At 52.4% G+C, this 16712-nt stretch overlaps 1 protein-coding gene across 4 annotated transcripts in view; it reads right to left on the reverse strand.

Moving 5' to 3' along the window:
- The window catches only part of LOC138511145 (histone-lysine N-methyltransferase NSD2-like), a 583237-nt gene that overhangs the window by 496564 nt on the left and 69961 nt on the right, over positions 1-16712 (reverse strand). For 3 of the 4 annotated variants that reach the window (XR_011280576.1, XM_069626644.1, XM_069626642.1), the window contains exon 3: positions 2825-2965. The exons of the other annotated variant lie outside the window; for it this stretch is intronic. Coding sequence is in view for 2 of the 3 variants with exons in the window: in XM_069626644.1 (XP_069482745.1) it covers positions 2825-2965 (141 nt within the window). In the remaining variant the exon portion in view is untranslated. The remainder of the gene's footprint in view (positions 1-2824; positions 2966-16712) is intronic. 4 annotated transcript variants of the gene reach the window in all.

The following is a 16712-nucleotide window of genomic DNA, read 5'->3' on the forward strand; positions in this document are numbered from 1 at the left end:
ACAGACTGTGTGACTTCATAAATTAAACTCATTTCTCTGTAACCAATGATGCGGGAGCGCAGCACTACAAGTTAAAATGGTAGAACGGTCAGTGTCATTTTCTGTAACAATTGTAAACACGAGCAAATACTACTGAAGTAATCACCTTTGAAAAGTATTAAGAATTCATGTGTGTTCGTAAGTGAAATAAGTATGTATCCACCTTGCGTAAATAATACGTTTATATTTTTAATATAACATTTACTGTGTAAGAGTTTCTTTGGACTAGTGTACTTACTGGGTTCATTAATTCTCTACAGCTCACGTCCTCCTCCTAAGATAAGCCCGGCTGCTCTGCCATTCTACTAAACCTTTGGGTAGTACAGACTTTTATTAAGATTGGGAGACCTGTATACCAAGGGAGTTTATAGAGGCTTACCTCCAAGTGGACTTAAGGAAAACTCCCCTAACAGGGCATTATTCTGAATCTGTTGGAGTTTGCATAGACTTTTAGATGAAGTGCCTGAAGGAATAGCATTACAATAATCCAATTTGCTACCAGCGATGGCCCTGGCAAGAGCAAGGCAATTGGCAGTGGATAGGGATTTTCTGCTGAGGGTGATGCACTTAGTGGTGTAAGCTGCTGAGGAGGGGAGGGCCTTGACAGGTTTGTGCATAGTTAGTTCTGCATCTAAGTGGACTGCTAGGGTTTTCACATGGCTCGAAACAGTAGGTTTACCATCTATGGAGAACGATGCAAACACTGGGTCCAGGCGTTTGAGCAGGTATGGGGAACCTACGATAAGGAGCTCTGTTTCGCCATCATTCAGGCAGAGATGGTGTTCAGACATCCAGGTCTGAATGGTGCTGTAGACATGATTAAAGTTAAAGAATCGGTGGTGTGGTTCCCAGCGAGTCTGAGCAAGATTGGAGTGTCATCTGCAAAGTTTGTGTAAGGGATCCCGAGATTGAGGTGCTCAAAAAGGGTGCTTTGTGTACATATTGTACAGGGTGTGTGAGATGTAAGACCATCGAGGAACACCAAAGGCACAGGAATGGGTGCGCAGCTTCTACACTGGCAAGACCCTAGAGGAGCACACGCTGAGTAATGTTTTGATTCATCTGGAGACATTGAATTTAGTGGTGAGGAGCTGGCACAGAATGTCATGGTCGACAAGATCAAAGACAGCAAAGAGGAGGAGGAGGATGGCGAGTTCTCTAGCAGCGTCAATATCATCGCACTGGATCATGAGGTCGAGAAGGGCAGCCTCCGGGCTGTGTCTGAAGCCAGATTGGTGCAAGCCAAGAAGACACTGGTTTTCCAAGTGAGCTTGGAGTTGGGCGTTTACAGTGTGGTGTAGAATTTTGAGGAAGGTACCATGGTGATGGGTCGGTAGTTGGGTGGGATGGAGTTAAGGGAGGGCTTCTCGAGTAGGGGGGTGTCCCAGAACTTAATGGCTAAAAGGACAGAGCATTTATCAAAAGAGGCATTTCGGAATTTGGAGGTGGGTGCCAGGGGCTCCGCACACCGAGGATATGGGATGGGTCGAGGTCACCCTTGTAGTTTGATGGTTTTAGGTGTTGGATGATAAAGTGGACATCGGAGGGAGAGACTTGAGCAAAGTGAATGGGGCTGACCGGGGAGGAGGGTGCAGGGGGCGGCAGTTCTTGAGGAAGAATGAGAGGCATCTTTAGCAGCTAGCAGTGTTTTCTTTAGGGTGGTTTGGTTTCTCAGCTTGGCAGTTTTGCTCATCGGGTGCCGATTGGACACTTGGACACCAGGTGTTGTCCTTGGGGAAACTAACAGGGGGTTCTGGTGATTAGAGTACTTTAAATAGCTATAAAGGTACAGGGAACTTTCTGGTACAATCACTTTTACCTCCGCGACTTGAAATTCATAAGCCAACCATGGCAGTGTCGCAATGGTGCGTGCAGGAAAACGGAGACAATGAGTTCCCCCTGTCCGTTAGTAAAAAGTGAAAAGGAGACTGCACACATCCATGTTACTGCGCCAGTTTGATTTCAATGACTAGAGTTTGTTCACATGTAAAAATCATCAATTTATTGATATCCCTTTGCGATAACACGCGTTTCGGCACAAACCATGTGCCTTCCTCAGATCAGGGCAATGTCTTTTTATCCATCGGCTGACTTCTCAGTTGAACATTAACGTGGTTGAAGATTGAGTCCCATCAGACTCTTCTGAAAGTTCCAAGATTCGTCTCAGGCGTCGGATTAACAAAGCCTGAGATCTGACGCCTGAGACAAATCTTGGAACTTTCAGGAGAGTCTGATGGGACTCAATCTTCAACCACGTTAATGTTCAACTGAGAAGTCAGCCGATGGATTAAAAAGACATTGCCCTGATCTGAGGAAGGCACATGGTTTGTGCCCAAACACGTGTTATCGCAAAGGGATATCAATAAATTGATGATTTTTACATGTGAACAAACTCTAGTCATTGAAATCAAACTGGCGCAGTAACATGGATGTGTGCAGTCTCTTTTTCACTTTAAATAGCTCTTTAGTGTTGGAACTGGCCTCAGTGAATCTGGCGTTGTAGCTGCTGGATTTTGTGGTGGAGGAAGGCTTCTTTATGGGCATTGGAGGGCTCTTCCTCCAGAGGTTTTCTTGAGCTTGATTGTTTGTGCAAGGCGATTAGTTCATCAGTGAACCAGCTGTGAATAGAGGATTTCTTTTGGAGTGTCGTTTTGAGAGGTGTGCGTGTGCACGCAGCAGGGTGCTGTAGTCAGCAGGAATGGTAACGGGGGTTGTTGAACTCTGGGATCTAGTAGTGATGAGCCGCAAATATACACTGCCTCAAAAGAGAGTAAATGTTACATACCAGGTGGCACTATCACCAGCCTCGCCACAAAACAGCCCTTGGGCACTGGAGGCGACACTTTGCTGGGGTGTCTGAGGTGGACGTAGTCCATGGGGATTTCTGCCACAGTGCTGGTACTCTGTGCAGGGAGGTGTTGTGCACCTGTATGGGAAAAGTAGGAAATATGCACTCATCACATGAGCATGCTGCAGTTCCTTGCACGTCACGGACTAAGGAGGAGCGCTTCAAAAGGGAGCAATTTTGGCAAACATTTTGCAAAGCACCGGGCCCAACTCACCCCCATTGGCACTAGAACCAATGCTTTACTCCGATCAAGTCACCAACCCTCCCAACCATAGCCAAGAATATACCGGCTGCAAACAGAAGGCAGGCAGGCAGGACACACATGGGAGTCCCCTTCTGGTCGAAGCAGGTCATAACATTGGAGTAGGGCTAGTGCAACTGGGGAGCTGAAGGTTAAGGCTACCCATCTGGAAATGGGGCAGAGGATGTCTAGGTGTAAGTAGAGTCGGAGGAGCAGTGAAATCTTTGAATGACCAGGCTGAGTCTCCTAGTGTAGAGAGGAAAGAGCTGCACACTGGTACCCCTTGTAGGGAAGTGCGTTTCCAAGGAAAAGTGCACGTAGGATAGCTAGGATGATATAGCCAGGTAACTGGGATGACCAGGACGATGAATTGGCTCAGCTCTACTCCTGCTGTGCATACATGGCAGAGTGGGGCAGATTCTTCACATTGCTAAGTTCAAGGGCACCTGCCCCACAGGGCCTTTCGGTTGGCTAACCAGGATGAAGTCGCGCCCCAGGGTCAGTATTCAGGATTGGTTGAGGGTAGGGGACAGCTGCCGGATAGCAGAAGTAGAAGGTCCTGTTATCAGGTGATAGTCTGATCTAGCAGCACAGGTCAGTTAAGCCTTAGGTTCCTCAGAGTCACCAGGTCATTTGTTCAAAGTTCTGTAAATTCCTCGTCACCAAAGCCAAGGCCTTACTTTTCACCTACCCTTTAGCAGCACTCTGCAATCTGACTGAGCACAGCAGCACTGGTCAATCAAAGTCCCTTCTAGGAGCAGAGGGTCCTGGAGGTTTGGAACACAGCTGTGGCTGCAGGCTAAGAGTGGGCACCTGATTCCCGCTGTTATTTACAAGGCTGTCAAGTGTTGCCTTCAGAGGGGGCACTTGGACAAATGCCACAGCATAGCTTCCTCATGAACCTCTTCATGTTTGAAGAGTCATTTCAATTGCATAGGGGCTGCAGCATTCAGAACTTTCTGAGCATGTTAAATAGAAGGCATAAGTTACTTACCTGCAACTCCTGTTCATGAGCATTGGTCTCCTTCATAGATCACATGCGGTTTGAATATTTGCCCATCAGGCTGGGAATCCTCAGTAACATTAAAGCAGTTTACCTTTAAATTGGTTTAAACTGCTTGTAATTTTAGTGCTCTAATAGAATTGTTCTTTTATAATGCACTTAATATCAGCAAGTGGTTTCTAAGCGTGGGATTGAGATTCATACCTGTGTTGCGCTGCGTTGTCTTGCTTCCAAAACACACGCTGCCCCCAACCTATCCTTCCACCCCATTAGTCGTTTTGGGTCATACTGCCCACAGCCAATTAGACAGGTCCCCTTTGTTCCACCCCTGGTGGCCATCTTTGTGTAATGTGGCGATATGAGCCAGAGATGGGTAGGAGGGAGGGTTGCATGTGAATCCATTAAAGATGCCAATACTGGCGAACAGGAGTTACAGGTAAGAACCTATTCCTTCTCCAGCACTGGATCTTTGATCGATTCACATGCTCCTGATTAAGATTATACAGGACATATATACACAAAATCAAAGAATGGGTGAGACAGTAACCAACCCGCCTCCGCAAAATTCACCTCATGCAAACAGGATACAAAGCACTGCGCCTGGCCAACTCGGGAGTCCTCCCTGGAATCCTGATCAATGCAGTAGAACCTCATGAAGGTATGGACAGGCCTCCATGTGGCTGCCCTACAGACGTCGAGCAGGGGGCTGGGGGCGAACACTGGACAGGAGGGCCGTAGTAGAAGCCACGTTTCTTGTCAATTTGCTCTTTGTCTTCCTGGAAAGGGCCAGTTGACCAGACGATGGTTAACACTAGGCTGATGACTTTTGGGAACTCCCTTGTGCGATCTACATAGACCTTAAGGGCTCATCCTACATCTAGAAAATGTAGGGATTGCTCTGCCGGACATGAAAGCGAGCTAAAGAATACTGGCAGCATCAATGGTTCATTAAGGTGAAAAGGTGAAAAAAACAAGGGAAAATTCGGCAGGAAGGGTTAGTATGCAGAACCGCCCAAGAATGAAGAAAACTCAAGTAGGTAGGTTTGCAGGAGAGGGCTGGCAGTTCCCCCACTCGTCTGGCTGAAGTAATTGCAACTAAGAATGTCGTCTTCCAGGAGGGAAACTTCAAGGAGGTCTTGTGTAGATGCTCAAAGGCAGTCCCATTAGCCTTCAGAGGACGACATTCAGCTCCCAAGCTGAATTAGGGTCTCGGACAGGAGGAAACGCATGAAACGGTCTTGATAAATTGCATCACCAATCTATGTGACCACAGGGAAGGCTGACCTGTGGTACACATGTAGCATGAAATGGTTGCTAAATGCACTTTGATAGACCAATGTGCCAAACCAGCTTTTAATATGGACAGGAGGCATGGCAAACCTTGGGCCGCTGGAACACTATGGATCCAGCTGCTGAATAGCACACCACATAGTAAATCGTTTGCTTGCTTTTGTAAAAGTACTGCATGTGTTGCTCTTGCCAGTATTCTCTTGCATTCTGGAGGTAACAAGATGCTCCCAAATTCTAGGGCTGCAGGAGCCAGGCTGTCAAGTTGAGGGATGCTGGGTCGTGGTGTAGCCCTGACCCCACCATCTGTGAAGAGCAGGTCAGGAAGACGGGGCAATCTGATGAACAGAACCACTGATGGGTGAAGCAGGGCAGAGTACCAGATTTGCCACAGCCAGGCTGGTGCTATCAGGGACATCATGCAGCGGCTTGGTTTGCGTGTATGGAGAACTCGCAGTAGCAGAGGGAATCAAAAGAAAAGTATAAAGGAACAGTGTAATCACTTTTTGGTGAAACAGACAAACTTGGTGCATTTCCTGTTGGTTACTGTAACAAACATGTCAATCGCAGGACTTACCCCCAAAACGTGCCCCCACCCGCAAGAAACCTTGTGTATAAGTTTATTTGAATAACTGCCATTGTGAAAGGAACAAGTTACTTACCTGTAACTGTTGTTCTCCAGCATGGGTCTGGCATGGATTCACATGCTCATGAATATTCCCCGTCGTCAGGCTGGGAATCCTCGGTAAAGAAAAAACCAGTATCAGTTTCGTTTCTGATCTGTCTTTCGTAGTAATAACCAATCACTGGTCTCTGCGTCATACTGACCACAGCCAATGACTGCCCTCTACCTAAGCACCGCCTCTGGCAGCCATCTTCAGATTTGGAAGCACGTGAAGTGGCAGTATGACCAAGTGAAGAGCCGCAGAGGGGTAGGCGGGAGGGTTCGCATGTGAATCCATGCCAGACCCATGCTGGAGAACAACAGTTACAGGTAAGTAACTTGTTCCTTCTCCAGCATGGGGTCTGGCATGGATTCACATGCTCATGAATAAAGAATACATAGCAGTACACACATGCACAACCACGGGAGGTGGCAAAGGCTCAACATTAAGCATCACATCAACTCAACATTAAGCATCTTACCTCCTCACCAGGCTCACCTCAGGCGAACAGGTTGCGCAGCACTGCTTGGCCGACCCTGGACTCCTCCCTGGAATCCCGGTCGACGCAGTAGAATTTCGTGAAGGTGTGCGTCGACCTCCACGTAGCAGCCCTGCATATGTCCAGCAGGGGCACACCAGATAGGAACGCCGTGGTAGCTGCGATCGCTCTGGTGGAATGGGCTCTCGGACGGCCAGGCAGCGGTCGGTTTGCCAACCGGTGACAGTACATGATACAGCCGGAGAGCCATCTGGAGATGGAAGCCTTCGAGAGAGCCTTCCCCTGATTGACAGGTCCAAAGTTCACAAAGAGTTGTGACGTCTTCCGAAAACCTTTCGTGCGGTCCACGTAGAACTTCAGCGCTCTAGCTACATCCAGCGAGTGCAAAGTCCTCTCAGCCGGCGACGAAGGCGACGGGAAGAACACAGGTAACACCAAGGGTTCGTTGAGATGAAAGTCCGACGGTACCTTGGGCATGAAGGAGGGGTGCGTCCTGAGCACTACCCTCGTGTCGTGGAAAGTCAAGTACGGTGCCTTGCAGGAAAGGGCCTGGATCTCTCCCACTCGTCGTGCGGAGGTGATGGCCACGAGAAAAGCTGTTTTCCACGATAGAAACTTCAACGGGGCCGAGTGCAGAGGCTCGAACGGAGGTCCCATGAGTTTGGTCAGTACCACGTTGAGCTCCCACGCCGGGGCCGGAGCCTTCACCGGCGGGAACGATCTGAACAGTCCCTTCATGAACTCTTTCACCAGACGATGAGACCACAAGGACGTCCTGCCCGTGGTTCTGGTGTATCGGGAGATCGCAGCAAGATGAATCTTGATGGACGCGTGTGCCAGACCAGCTTTGGCCAGCGTCAGCAGGTACGGCAGCACTTGGGGAGCCGTAATCCGTAGAGGGTTAATCTTCTGTGCGTGGCACCAGACAGAGAACCTCTTCCATTTGTGTCCGTAGCATTTAAGAGTCGAGGACGCCCTGGCCTTTGCAAGAACCTCTCTGCAGTCGGCCGGTATGTCGTATCCTCCAAACTCTAGCGCTGCAGGAGCCAGGCCTGCAAGTTCAGCGACTTCGGGTCGTGGTGGAGGATGGCGCCTCCTTCCCTGGAGAGTAGATCCGCGTCCGCCGGCAGCTTGATTGGCGGGGACGCCGACAAGTCCAGAAGGTCCGGGAACCATATCTGCCTCGGCCACGCAGGTGCGACGAGGATCATCCTGCACCGTGACCTCTTGAGCTGGTTGACGAGCCGGATTAGCAGAGGCAAGGGAGGGAACGCGTAGAGGAACAGGCCCTCCCAGGGGAACGAGAAAGCATCGCCCATGCTCCTCGTCTGGGGAAACCTGCTGGCGAACCTCCGGCACTTGGTGTTCGTCGCCGTCGCGAACAGGTCGATCTGGGGTGTGCCCCACCGTCGGAAGAGGCGATCCACCAGATCCTGCCGTAGTTCCCACTCGTGGCACGAGCGCAGCTCCCTGCTGAGTGAGTCGGCGATGGTGTTTTTTATCCCTGCCAGATGAAACGGCACCAGAAGAATCCCTTGGGCGACGGCCCAATGCCACAGGTCCTGCGCCTCCTTGGACAGCGCTGGGGACCTGGTTCCGCCCTGTTTCCTGATTCACGGAGAATCCCAGGTCCGTGAGGAGTTGGACGGTCCTTGCCGTGTGGACCACGGCGAGCTCCCTCGTCTTGGCGCGGATGAGCCAGTCGTCCAGGTAGGGGTAGACGTGAATCCCCTCGCGGCGCAGCTGCGCCGCCACCGGTGCGAGGCACTTGGTGAAAACCCTGGGTGCCGACCGCAGTCCGAAGGGAAGGGCTTTGAACTGGTAATGACGCCCTTGGACCACGAATCTGAGGAATTTTCGGTGCCCCTTTAGGATGGGAATGTGGAAGTAGGCATCCTCCAAATCCAACGACGATAGGAAGTCTCCTTCCTCCAGCTGACCCAGGACGTGCTGGAGGGTGACCATCCGGAACTTCTGCGCCTTGATGAACTTGTTCAGGCGTCGCAGGTCCAGGATGGGGCGCCATCCTCCCGTCTTCTTCTTCACGAGGAAGTAACGCGAGTAGACTCCGGAGCCCCGAAGCCTCTTTGGGACGAGTTCGATGGCGCCCTTCCTGAGCATCGCCTTTACCTCCAGGAGAAGTTGAGGGACGTGAAGTTCTTTCCTGGCCACGGGGGGGACGCGCGGGCACCTTCTTTGAAACTCGAGCGCGTGGCCCCGGGCCAGGGCGTCCAGCACCCAACGGTCGGTGGAGATGGACTCCCACACGCTGACGAAGCCCGCCAGCCGGCCTCCCACCGGGGTGCTTCGGTGGGGGCCCGACCCCACGGCCGGTTCAATCCTGCTTGGACGCGGCCTTGCCGCCTTGGCCCCCTTGGCGACGACGGCGGGGGCCGCCAGACTTGCCTCGTCCTCTGTAGGCCTCTTGCGACGACGAGCGGGCCGCTTGACGGTAGGAAGCGAAACCGCCGCCGGAACCTTTGGAGGCGCCCTTGCCTCCGCCGCTCCGAAAGGGCGTCCGCCGTTGCTGCAGCACTCCAAGGGCCCGGGCCGTCTCCGTATCCGCCTTGATGGCCTGAAGGGAATCGTCCACTGTCTTCCCAAACAGGTTGTTCCCGTCGAAGGGCATGTCCAGGACCCTGTTCTGGACGTCCTGCCGAAAGTCCGTAGCCTTGAGCCATCCGCGCCGTCGAAGGCAAACGCCGTTGCCCATCTGGCGGAACCCAGTGTCGGCGATGTCCGTCGCCACGGTGATGGCGTGGTCCGAGGCCACCTCACCTTCCTGCAGGATCTCAAGGGCCTCCGCCCTCTTGTCGTCCGGCAGAAAATCCAGCAGGGGAGCTATCTTGTACCAGAGTTCCCTGTCGTAGCGGGCCACGATGGCCAAGGCGTTGGCCGCTTTAATCGTCGTCGCCGCCGACGAGATGACTCTGCGTCCCATGGCATCCAATTTCTTTCCCTCGCCGTCCGGCGGGGAAGTCGACGTGGAGGCCGCACCCCCCCCCGCTTTCTTCCTGGCTGCCGCGGAGACGACGGAGTCCGGGGTAGGCTGCGCCCGGAGGCATAGGGGGGCCGAGTCCGGGACCCGGTACTTTTTCTCGTACCGGTCTCTTTTCGCTGGCGTCGTGGAAGGGTTCTTGAGGAGGGAAAGGCCCTCATCCCAAATGTCGTCCAACAGAGGCACTGCGAGGACCGTCTTCCTCTTGGTCTCGCGCCGTTGGTAAAGGAAGCCTTCCTTTTTCTTCTCCTCAGGGCAGAGTTGGAAAAGCTCGGATGCCCTGGCGATCATTGAGTGGAACGATCCAATCTCGTCGGGCGGAGAAGCCCTGGGGGGAGGCGACGACGGAAAATCCTCGTCGTATGCCTCGTCGTCCGTACCCGTCGCTGCCGTGTCAGTCCCCGTATCATCCCCTCGGGTGGACGGGGAGGAGGGCTGGATGGGGCGCGATGGTTGAAAAGGAGGCGGTGGATGGATCCTTCTTTTCTTGGTAGGGGGAACACCAGAAGGTCCCGGTTCTGGATCCCCCGACGGGAGAGGTTCCTCCGTCGGTAACGGTAGTCTCGTCCTTATCTCGGAGCATAAGGACTGTATAGCCAACAAAATGGCCGCTGAGTTGTCCTGCGGCGCTGGCAGAGGGGAATCCGACGGGCGAGCAGGGGCCCCGTCGGTATCCTCGACGATGTCGTCGTCGTCACCTGCGTCGGGGCCCATTCCGACGGGCTGGTCTTGTTCCACGCCTAGGCCGTGGCTTAAGACCTCGATCAGTTCCTCTTCTGAGGTTGAGGCCGAATCTCCGACGACGCCCTGCCCCCCCTTCTTCCCCACGGAGGGTTTCACGGGGGTCCTATCGATGGGCACGAAAGAAGACTCCCTCCGAGGAGGCAGGGAGATTCTGGGCCCCGAGGCCGCCACCACTGGTGCAGCCTCCACAGGCTGGGCCAGGGCCGCCGCGACCGTTTCGATAGAGGGCTTGGTCGAATGGATCAAGGCCTTCACCACCTTAGGTGCGCTCACCGCCTTATCCTTGAGGGAGGGGGCACTGCCACGCTCCTCCTCTGCCTTAGAGCTCGACCGGGGTCTCTCCAGGAGCTTCGCCGGGTGCTCGGCCTTCCTCTTACCCGACCCAGAGCGTTGGCTCGTGGTTGATGGTGCCGGGGAGGGTGCGCCCTGCCTGGCGCCCGTAGAGCCCGACCGTTCGGCGCTCCCGGTGCCAGCGGACTCGCGGTGCTTGGCCTTATGTTGGGCCCCCGTCGCCGGGGCGCCCTCAAAGGTCTTAGAAGACCGCTCAGATTTCTTCTTCTTCTCGCCAGACGGGCTCTTACCCTCCAGCCAGCTGGCGAGACGTTGATGGCGGTCCTTCATGGTCCGTTCCGACATGTTGCCGCAAAACGCACAGTCCTTCTCCACGTGCGTCTTGTCCCCATGAAGGCAGTAAAGGCAGAAAGAGTGTTCGTCCTCCTTGAAGACGTTCTGCAGCTGGCATCCAGGGCAGGCCCTGAACAGCTTTCCGGGCGTCGAGCTTCCCTTCTCCTGGGCCATCTCCGAGACCGGGCCTGAGAAGCTTCTGGAGTCCTCCGAAGTGTAGCTCGACGAAATCTTCACCCTTGAGGGGCACAGATGAATCCGACACGGGTCCCCGTTGATCGGATGTAGGATCGGTGGAGCTTGAGGCTCTTTTGACCGAAAGAATCGAAGTTTTTGTGAAAAAGCGCGAAAAAATAGCACTAACGCTCGAGAGCAATAGCACGAGGATCCCAACACATGAACGTGCGGTAAAAATCTGAGGATGGCTGCCAGAGGCGGTGCTTAGGTAGAGGGCAGTCATTGGCTGTGGTCAGTATGACGCAGAGACCAGTGATTGGTTATTACTACGAAAGACAGATCAGAAACGAAACTGATACTGGTTTTTTCTTTACCGAGGATTCCCAGCCTGACGACGGGGAATATTCATGAGCATGTGAATCCATGCCAGACCCCATGCTGGAGAACTGTTAGAACCCTCATTGAAACCCCCCCCCACCCCCTCCCATGTCCTTTCCTCAGCTTGTTTTCTGGTGTTGTGGGCTCTCCGTCCTGCTCCTTCAGTGCAGGGGTGCGATCGATCAATGTGGGTCTATGCAACCTAGTTTTTTCACTGGTGCGGGCCCAATGTGGTCTGACAAGGTAGGTTTGATTTGTATTGAATTGTCCTCTTATCTCTTGCCCCCTTTATAACTTTTCCTTAGGTGTTGGCGAAGTCGGAGTTGGTGTCGAACGGCTTAAGGGAGCCGACCACTAAGCAGTGAGTGAAAGCGCGATGCGTTGTGCCGTTTGCTTTTTATTGTGCTGATCAATGTGTCTCTCTGTCCCCTACATGCACTGTAATGTCCCAACGTGGCTGCCGGCTGAGAGAATAAGGTGCGGTGAGTAAGCGCGATATGCAGCATCTTCTTGTCCTTAATGTGCCAACTTGTCTTTTCCCTTTGCAGGTCGATGGTGTGCTCTGGAACTGAGGTTACCCTGAGCGGCTTGAGTCCAGGTAAGCACTTGACTCTTCTTGCTGTTTTCGGGTGAGCAGGGATACGCGTATTAATGTCATGGCGTGCCAAGATGGAGATGACACCACCGTAATGCTGCCCTCAGGACTGGAGGAGCGATGGATGGAAGCAGGATACTCCAAGGAAAGTATACAATTTTTTTATTTCTTTATTGTTTTTTTTTAAACAACAAACACATAACATACAAACAACTTTAACATAGATGTCTTATTGGCACTTCATACGGATCTTGTCTTTCCATTGGGATTTCATAGTTTCCCCAGCGACCTTATCAGTTCAGTCCGAACCGCCCGTGGAGTCGAGCACCGGGTCTGGTACGCACAATGTTCTATTCCTGGGCTTCGTGCTGGCCTTACTATTTCACCTACGGATCCTCTATTTCCAAGGGATCTTCAGAGTTTCCTTCCTCCAGGTGGCCAAAGAGGTCTTGTATTAGTGTGTTCCATGCAGACAACTTGTGCGCAGCTTCACCTTCCCCTCTTGTCACTGCTCTTGTCCACACCACCGTCTCTGCCTGCGCCTACTTCTGAAGGTCTGACCACCATGCCTCCACACGCGGGCCCTCCTTTGACTTCCATGTCATTGCTATCCGTCTCTTGGCCAGTATACTTATCAAGTCTTTCATCTTTGCCAGATGCGAATCATGCTTACCCCCTCTCGAGAAGAGGCCCAGTAGGTACTTTTCGGGATGTTCCACCTGGATTTGAAGTCCACTTCCCGCTTCTTGAGTCTGATCCCGTCCCAGAACTCCTGCATCACTGGGCAGGACCAGAACATGTGTACCATGTCTGCTTCTTCTGACGAGCAGCAGGGGCACCCACTCTGAGCTCCTGTATGGACTTTATTCATCTTCTTGGGTGCAAGATACGCTCTGTACGTTACGTATAGCTGCGCCTGCCTGAATCTTGTATTTCTGGATACCTTTTTTGGGTATCGTAAGGCCCTACTGCATTCTTGATCACTGAGGGGCCTCCCCAACTCTTCCTCCCAACGCTGCCTCGTGTGTTGTTCCTGTGGGTCCTTGGCCTTCAGTAGCTGTTCGTACAACCTGGAGGTTGTGTGCGTTCCCTCTGCAATGTCATACCATACATCTAATACTGTTTCCTCGTTCTGGTCTTCCCAATCTGGCCATCTTCCCGTGATGTTTCTCAGCATACCGGTATATAGGATGAATGACCCATATGTATTTCGTATTCATCTACCATTTCGTGGAAGTCTGCACACCTTCCCTCCCTTCTCAGGTCTCCAATTTGTGCTACCCCTTTAGCCTCCCAGTGTGCTCGGTATGTTGCTACTGTATTTGTGTTCCCTCCCAGGAGACCGCTAGAGGGATTTGCGTTTACTGCGGATCCTTTATCCCTTGGAGTTTCCACACTCTTTTCCATAAGTCCACTGCGATGTTAAGCATGTTCGGCAGGGTTCTGAGCCGGGGTCTAATCGAGCCATAGTATTTCCCTTCGGTAATACTGTTTCAGTGCAGGTTGGAAAATGCGAGCGTCTATTGTTTCGTCTTCCCCCAGCCATTTTACTGCAAATTGCAGCTGCCCCGCTAAAAAGTACTTCTCAAAGTCAGGTAGTCTGATACCCCCTTCTTCGTAGTCCTTCTGCAGGGTCCTTATTGCGATCCCATTTCTCCCTCCCCCCCATAGGAAAGAACGCTTTATTGTATTTAGTTTGGTGAAAAACGCCCTGGGTATGTTGTATGGGATGTTCATGAGGAAGTATAATAGGCAGGGCAGCACCACCATTTTCAGGAGGGCTGCTCTTCCCATCATTCCTAGTGGTAGTGTCCCTCAGAAAGTCATTGATCGCTGCGTTCTCTCTAGAGGGACGAGCGTGTTGGATGAATGGGTAGAAGCAGTATTATGATGTATCCCTATACCCAAATATTTAAAGGTGCGGAGCGCCCAGGTCAGACTCAGGTCCGGCAAACAATGGGGGGAGGGGGCGGGGGGCAGGGGGAACATGTTTCAGTCCTGCCAAGGTGAAGAGGAGGGACTTCCCTTTATTGATCGCTATGCCCGAAAGCCTAGTGTACGCCCCAATCACATCTAGGAGGCAGGGTGCGTTAGTGGTTGGTTCACGTACAAATAGGACCATATCATCCGCGTATAGCGAGATTTGGTGGAGCACCCCATCTATGTCCAGTCCGGTGCCTCTATATTCTGCTCTAAGGAATACCGCAAATGGCTCTAGAGCCAGGATGTATAACATTGGCGATAGCGGGCACCCCTGCTTGGTTCCCCTATGTATCTTCCACTCCTCGGAAATGAATCGCCCCGTTTTCACCCTTGCTCTGGGTTCCTTGTATAGTAACCTGATCCACCGGAGGTACCAATCCCCGATACCAACGTGGGCGAGTACACCCATCAGCCATTCCCAACGCACAGAATCGAAAGCTTTGACCGCGTCCAAAGACACTATTACACTCCCGTCTTGAGGTCGATTTGTCTCATCTATCACATGGTGAGGTCTGCGCAGGTTCCAGGGCGTGTTCCTTCCCGGAACATAGCCAGTTTGGTCCGGGTGGATCAGCGTGCGTAGTACCCGTTTTAAGCGGTTGGCTAGGATTGCCGTTAGTATTTTGGCATCCTGATTAATAAGGGATATTGGCCTATAGGAGGCGCATTTCCTGGGGGGCTTCCCTGGTTTGAGAATCGGGACAATTATCGATTCCGACAGGCTTGTCGGGAGACACATGGTCTCAAATGCGTCTTGGAATGTCTCAGTTTCGGGGCAATGGCGCTCTTGTACGCCTTGTAGAATTCCCCCGGAAGCCCATCCGGGCCCAGGGTTTTGCCGGTGGGAAGCTCGGCAATCACTATCCCTATTTCTTCCACCGTGAGGGGTGCATCCAGCAGCTGGGCCTCTTCCTCCTCTAGCCTCGGCAACCCTATTTCTACCAGTGCATCTGTTATGTCCTCCGGGTCCATTTCCGGATTCGGGGCGTACATTTGCTCATAAAAATGTGCACATTGCGTTAATGTGTCCTTGGTCCCTCTCTGTCCCGGTGTGATCTTCTAACACCGTTATGGGATCTTTTTTACTCTCCTGTCTGATGAGCCAGGCCAGGAGCCTGCTAGGTTTATCCCCTTCCGCGTGTAACCGCTGTCGGTACCTCCCATAGTTTAGCCTCCCTAGTTTTTCCCAGAGCAACATACATTTAGTCCGCAGCTCTATCAGCTCTCCAGGTTCCTCCCCCTCTAGTCCCGCTCGTTCTCTCAATTCGATCACGCTCTCGAGTTCATTCAATTCCCTCATGGCCTCCCCCGTCAATCCTCCTGTTTTGCCTATTGCCGCTCCCCTTATTACCCCCTTAAATGCGACCCATAATACGGCACCACTCACAACACTGCCCTCGTTCTGCTTGAAATAATCATTGATCACCTCCTGGAGGTGTTCCTCAAACTCAGCCTCTCTCAGGGCCTCGGCTCGAAGTCACCATGTTGGGATAGGGGCTTTCCTATTGGTGTGTACCCATGTCACCACTATTGGGGCATGATCAGAAAGTGTGCGTGCTTTAATGGTGATTCCTGCGATATCTTGTAGTGTTTCCCTGCCCGCGAATATATAGTCTATACGTGTGTATGTTCCGTGTGGTGCGCTATAGTGTGTATAACCCCTCCCCTCTCCATGTACCTGCCTCCATACGTCCGCTAGCTGTAGTTGCTCCAGGATCCTACAAACTTCTTTGGCTGGAGGCGCCGGCTTCTTGTTTTCATCATCAGATCTGTTGAGGAGGGGATTCAAGGTGCAGTTGAAGTCGCCGGCCCAGATGAACGTCGCCTCCCTATATTGTGCTAACTTGGGCGCTAGCTTTCTGAAGAAGTCTGTTGCATCAGTATTTGGTGCGTAGGTGTTGACCAGGCATGCCTCCTTGTTTTCTAACATGCTATGCACCAATACCAGCCGTCCCTCTGTGTCGGTCTCCTGCTTGAGTAGCTGGAACAGGACCCCTGGGGCAATCCATATTAGTATACCTTGTGCGTAGCTTGAATATGTGGCGCTGTAAATCTGTCCTCCCCATTTCTTGTCCACCTTGGCCCGCCTGTCTCTTGTGAGGTGTGTCTCCTGTAGCATCGCTATCTTGATTTTCTTCCGGTTTAGCCGGGCATAAACCCTAAGTCTCTTGACATATGCATTGAGTCCTCTCACATTCCAGGTGGCTATCGTCAGTTTATCCGGTCCCATGATCTTTGTTTGCTTGGCTTCATTGTCCCACTGCCATGCCCTTGCACCCTGCACGTTATTCTCCTCGTGCCCATCTCCCTCGGTGTCCTGGTCCTGGATCTATGCCTCTTGATGCAGCGGCTGCTGCTGCTGTCACATGGGTCCTGTCCCATGTTGCTCCGGTGGCTTATTATCTGTATTATTTCAGTGTTCTTTACAATAGTCCTTCCGTAGTTTGTGCCTTATACTGCCCACTCACTCCAGTCAATGTCCATAACGTCAACAAAAACTGAAAAACTAACACCCAGCCACCCTCCCCCTGCTCAGGCTCCGCCGCTTCTCTCGCCATGCTCCTGTGATGGGTGCAGACCCGCCGCAGCGTGATGCCTTAAAACTGACATCCAAACTGATACTTCATTCTT

This window comes from Ambystoma mexicanum, chromosome 6p (genome assembly GCF_040938575.1).
Source record: "Ambystoma mexicanum isolate Mex_15411 chromosome 6p, UKY_AmexF1_1, whole genome shotgun sequence".
In the NCBI taxonomy this organism is placed as follows: domain Eukaryota; kingdom Metazoa; phylum Chordata; class Amphibia; order Caudata; family Ambystomatidae; genus Ambystoma; species Ambystoma mexicanum.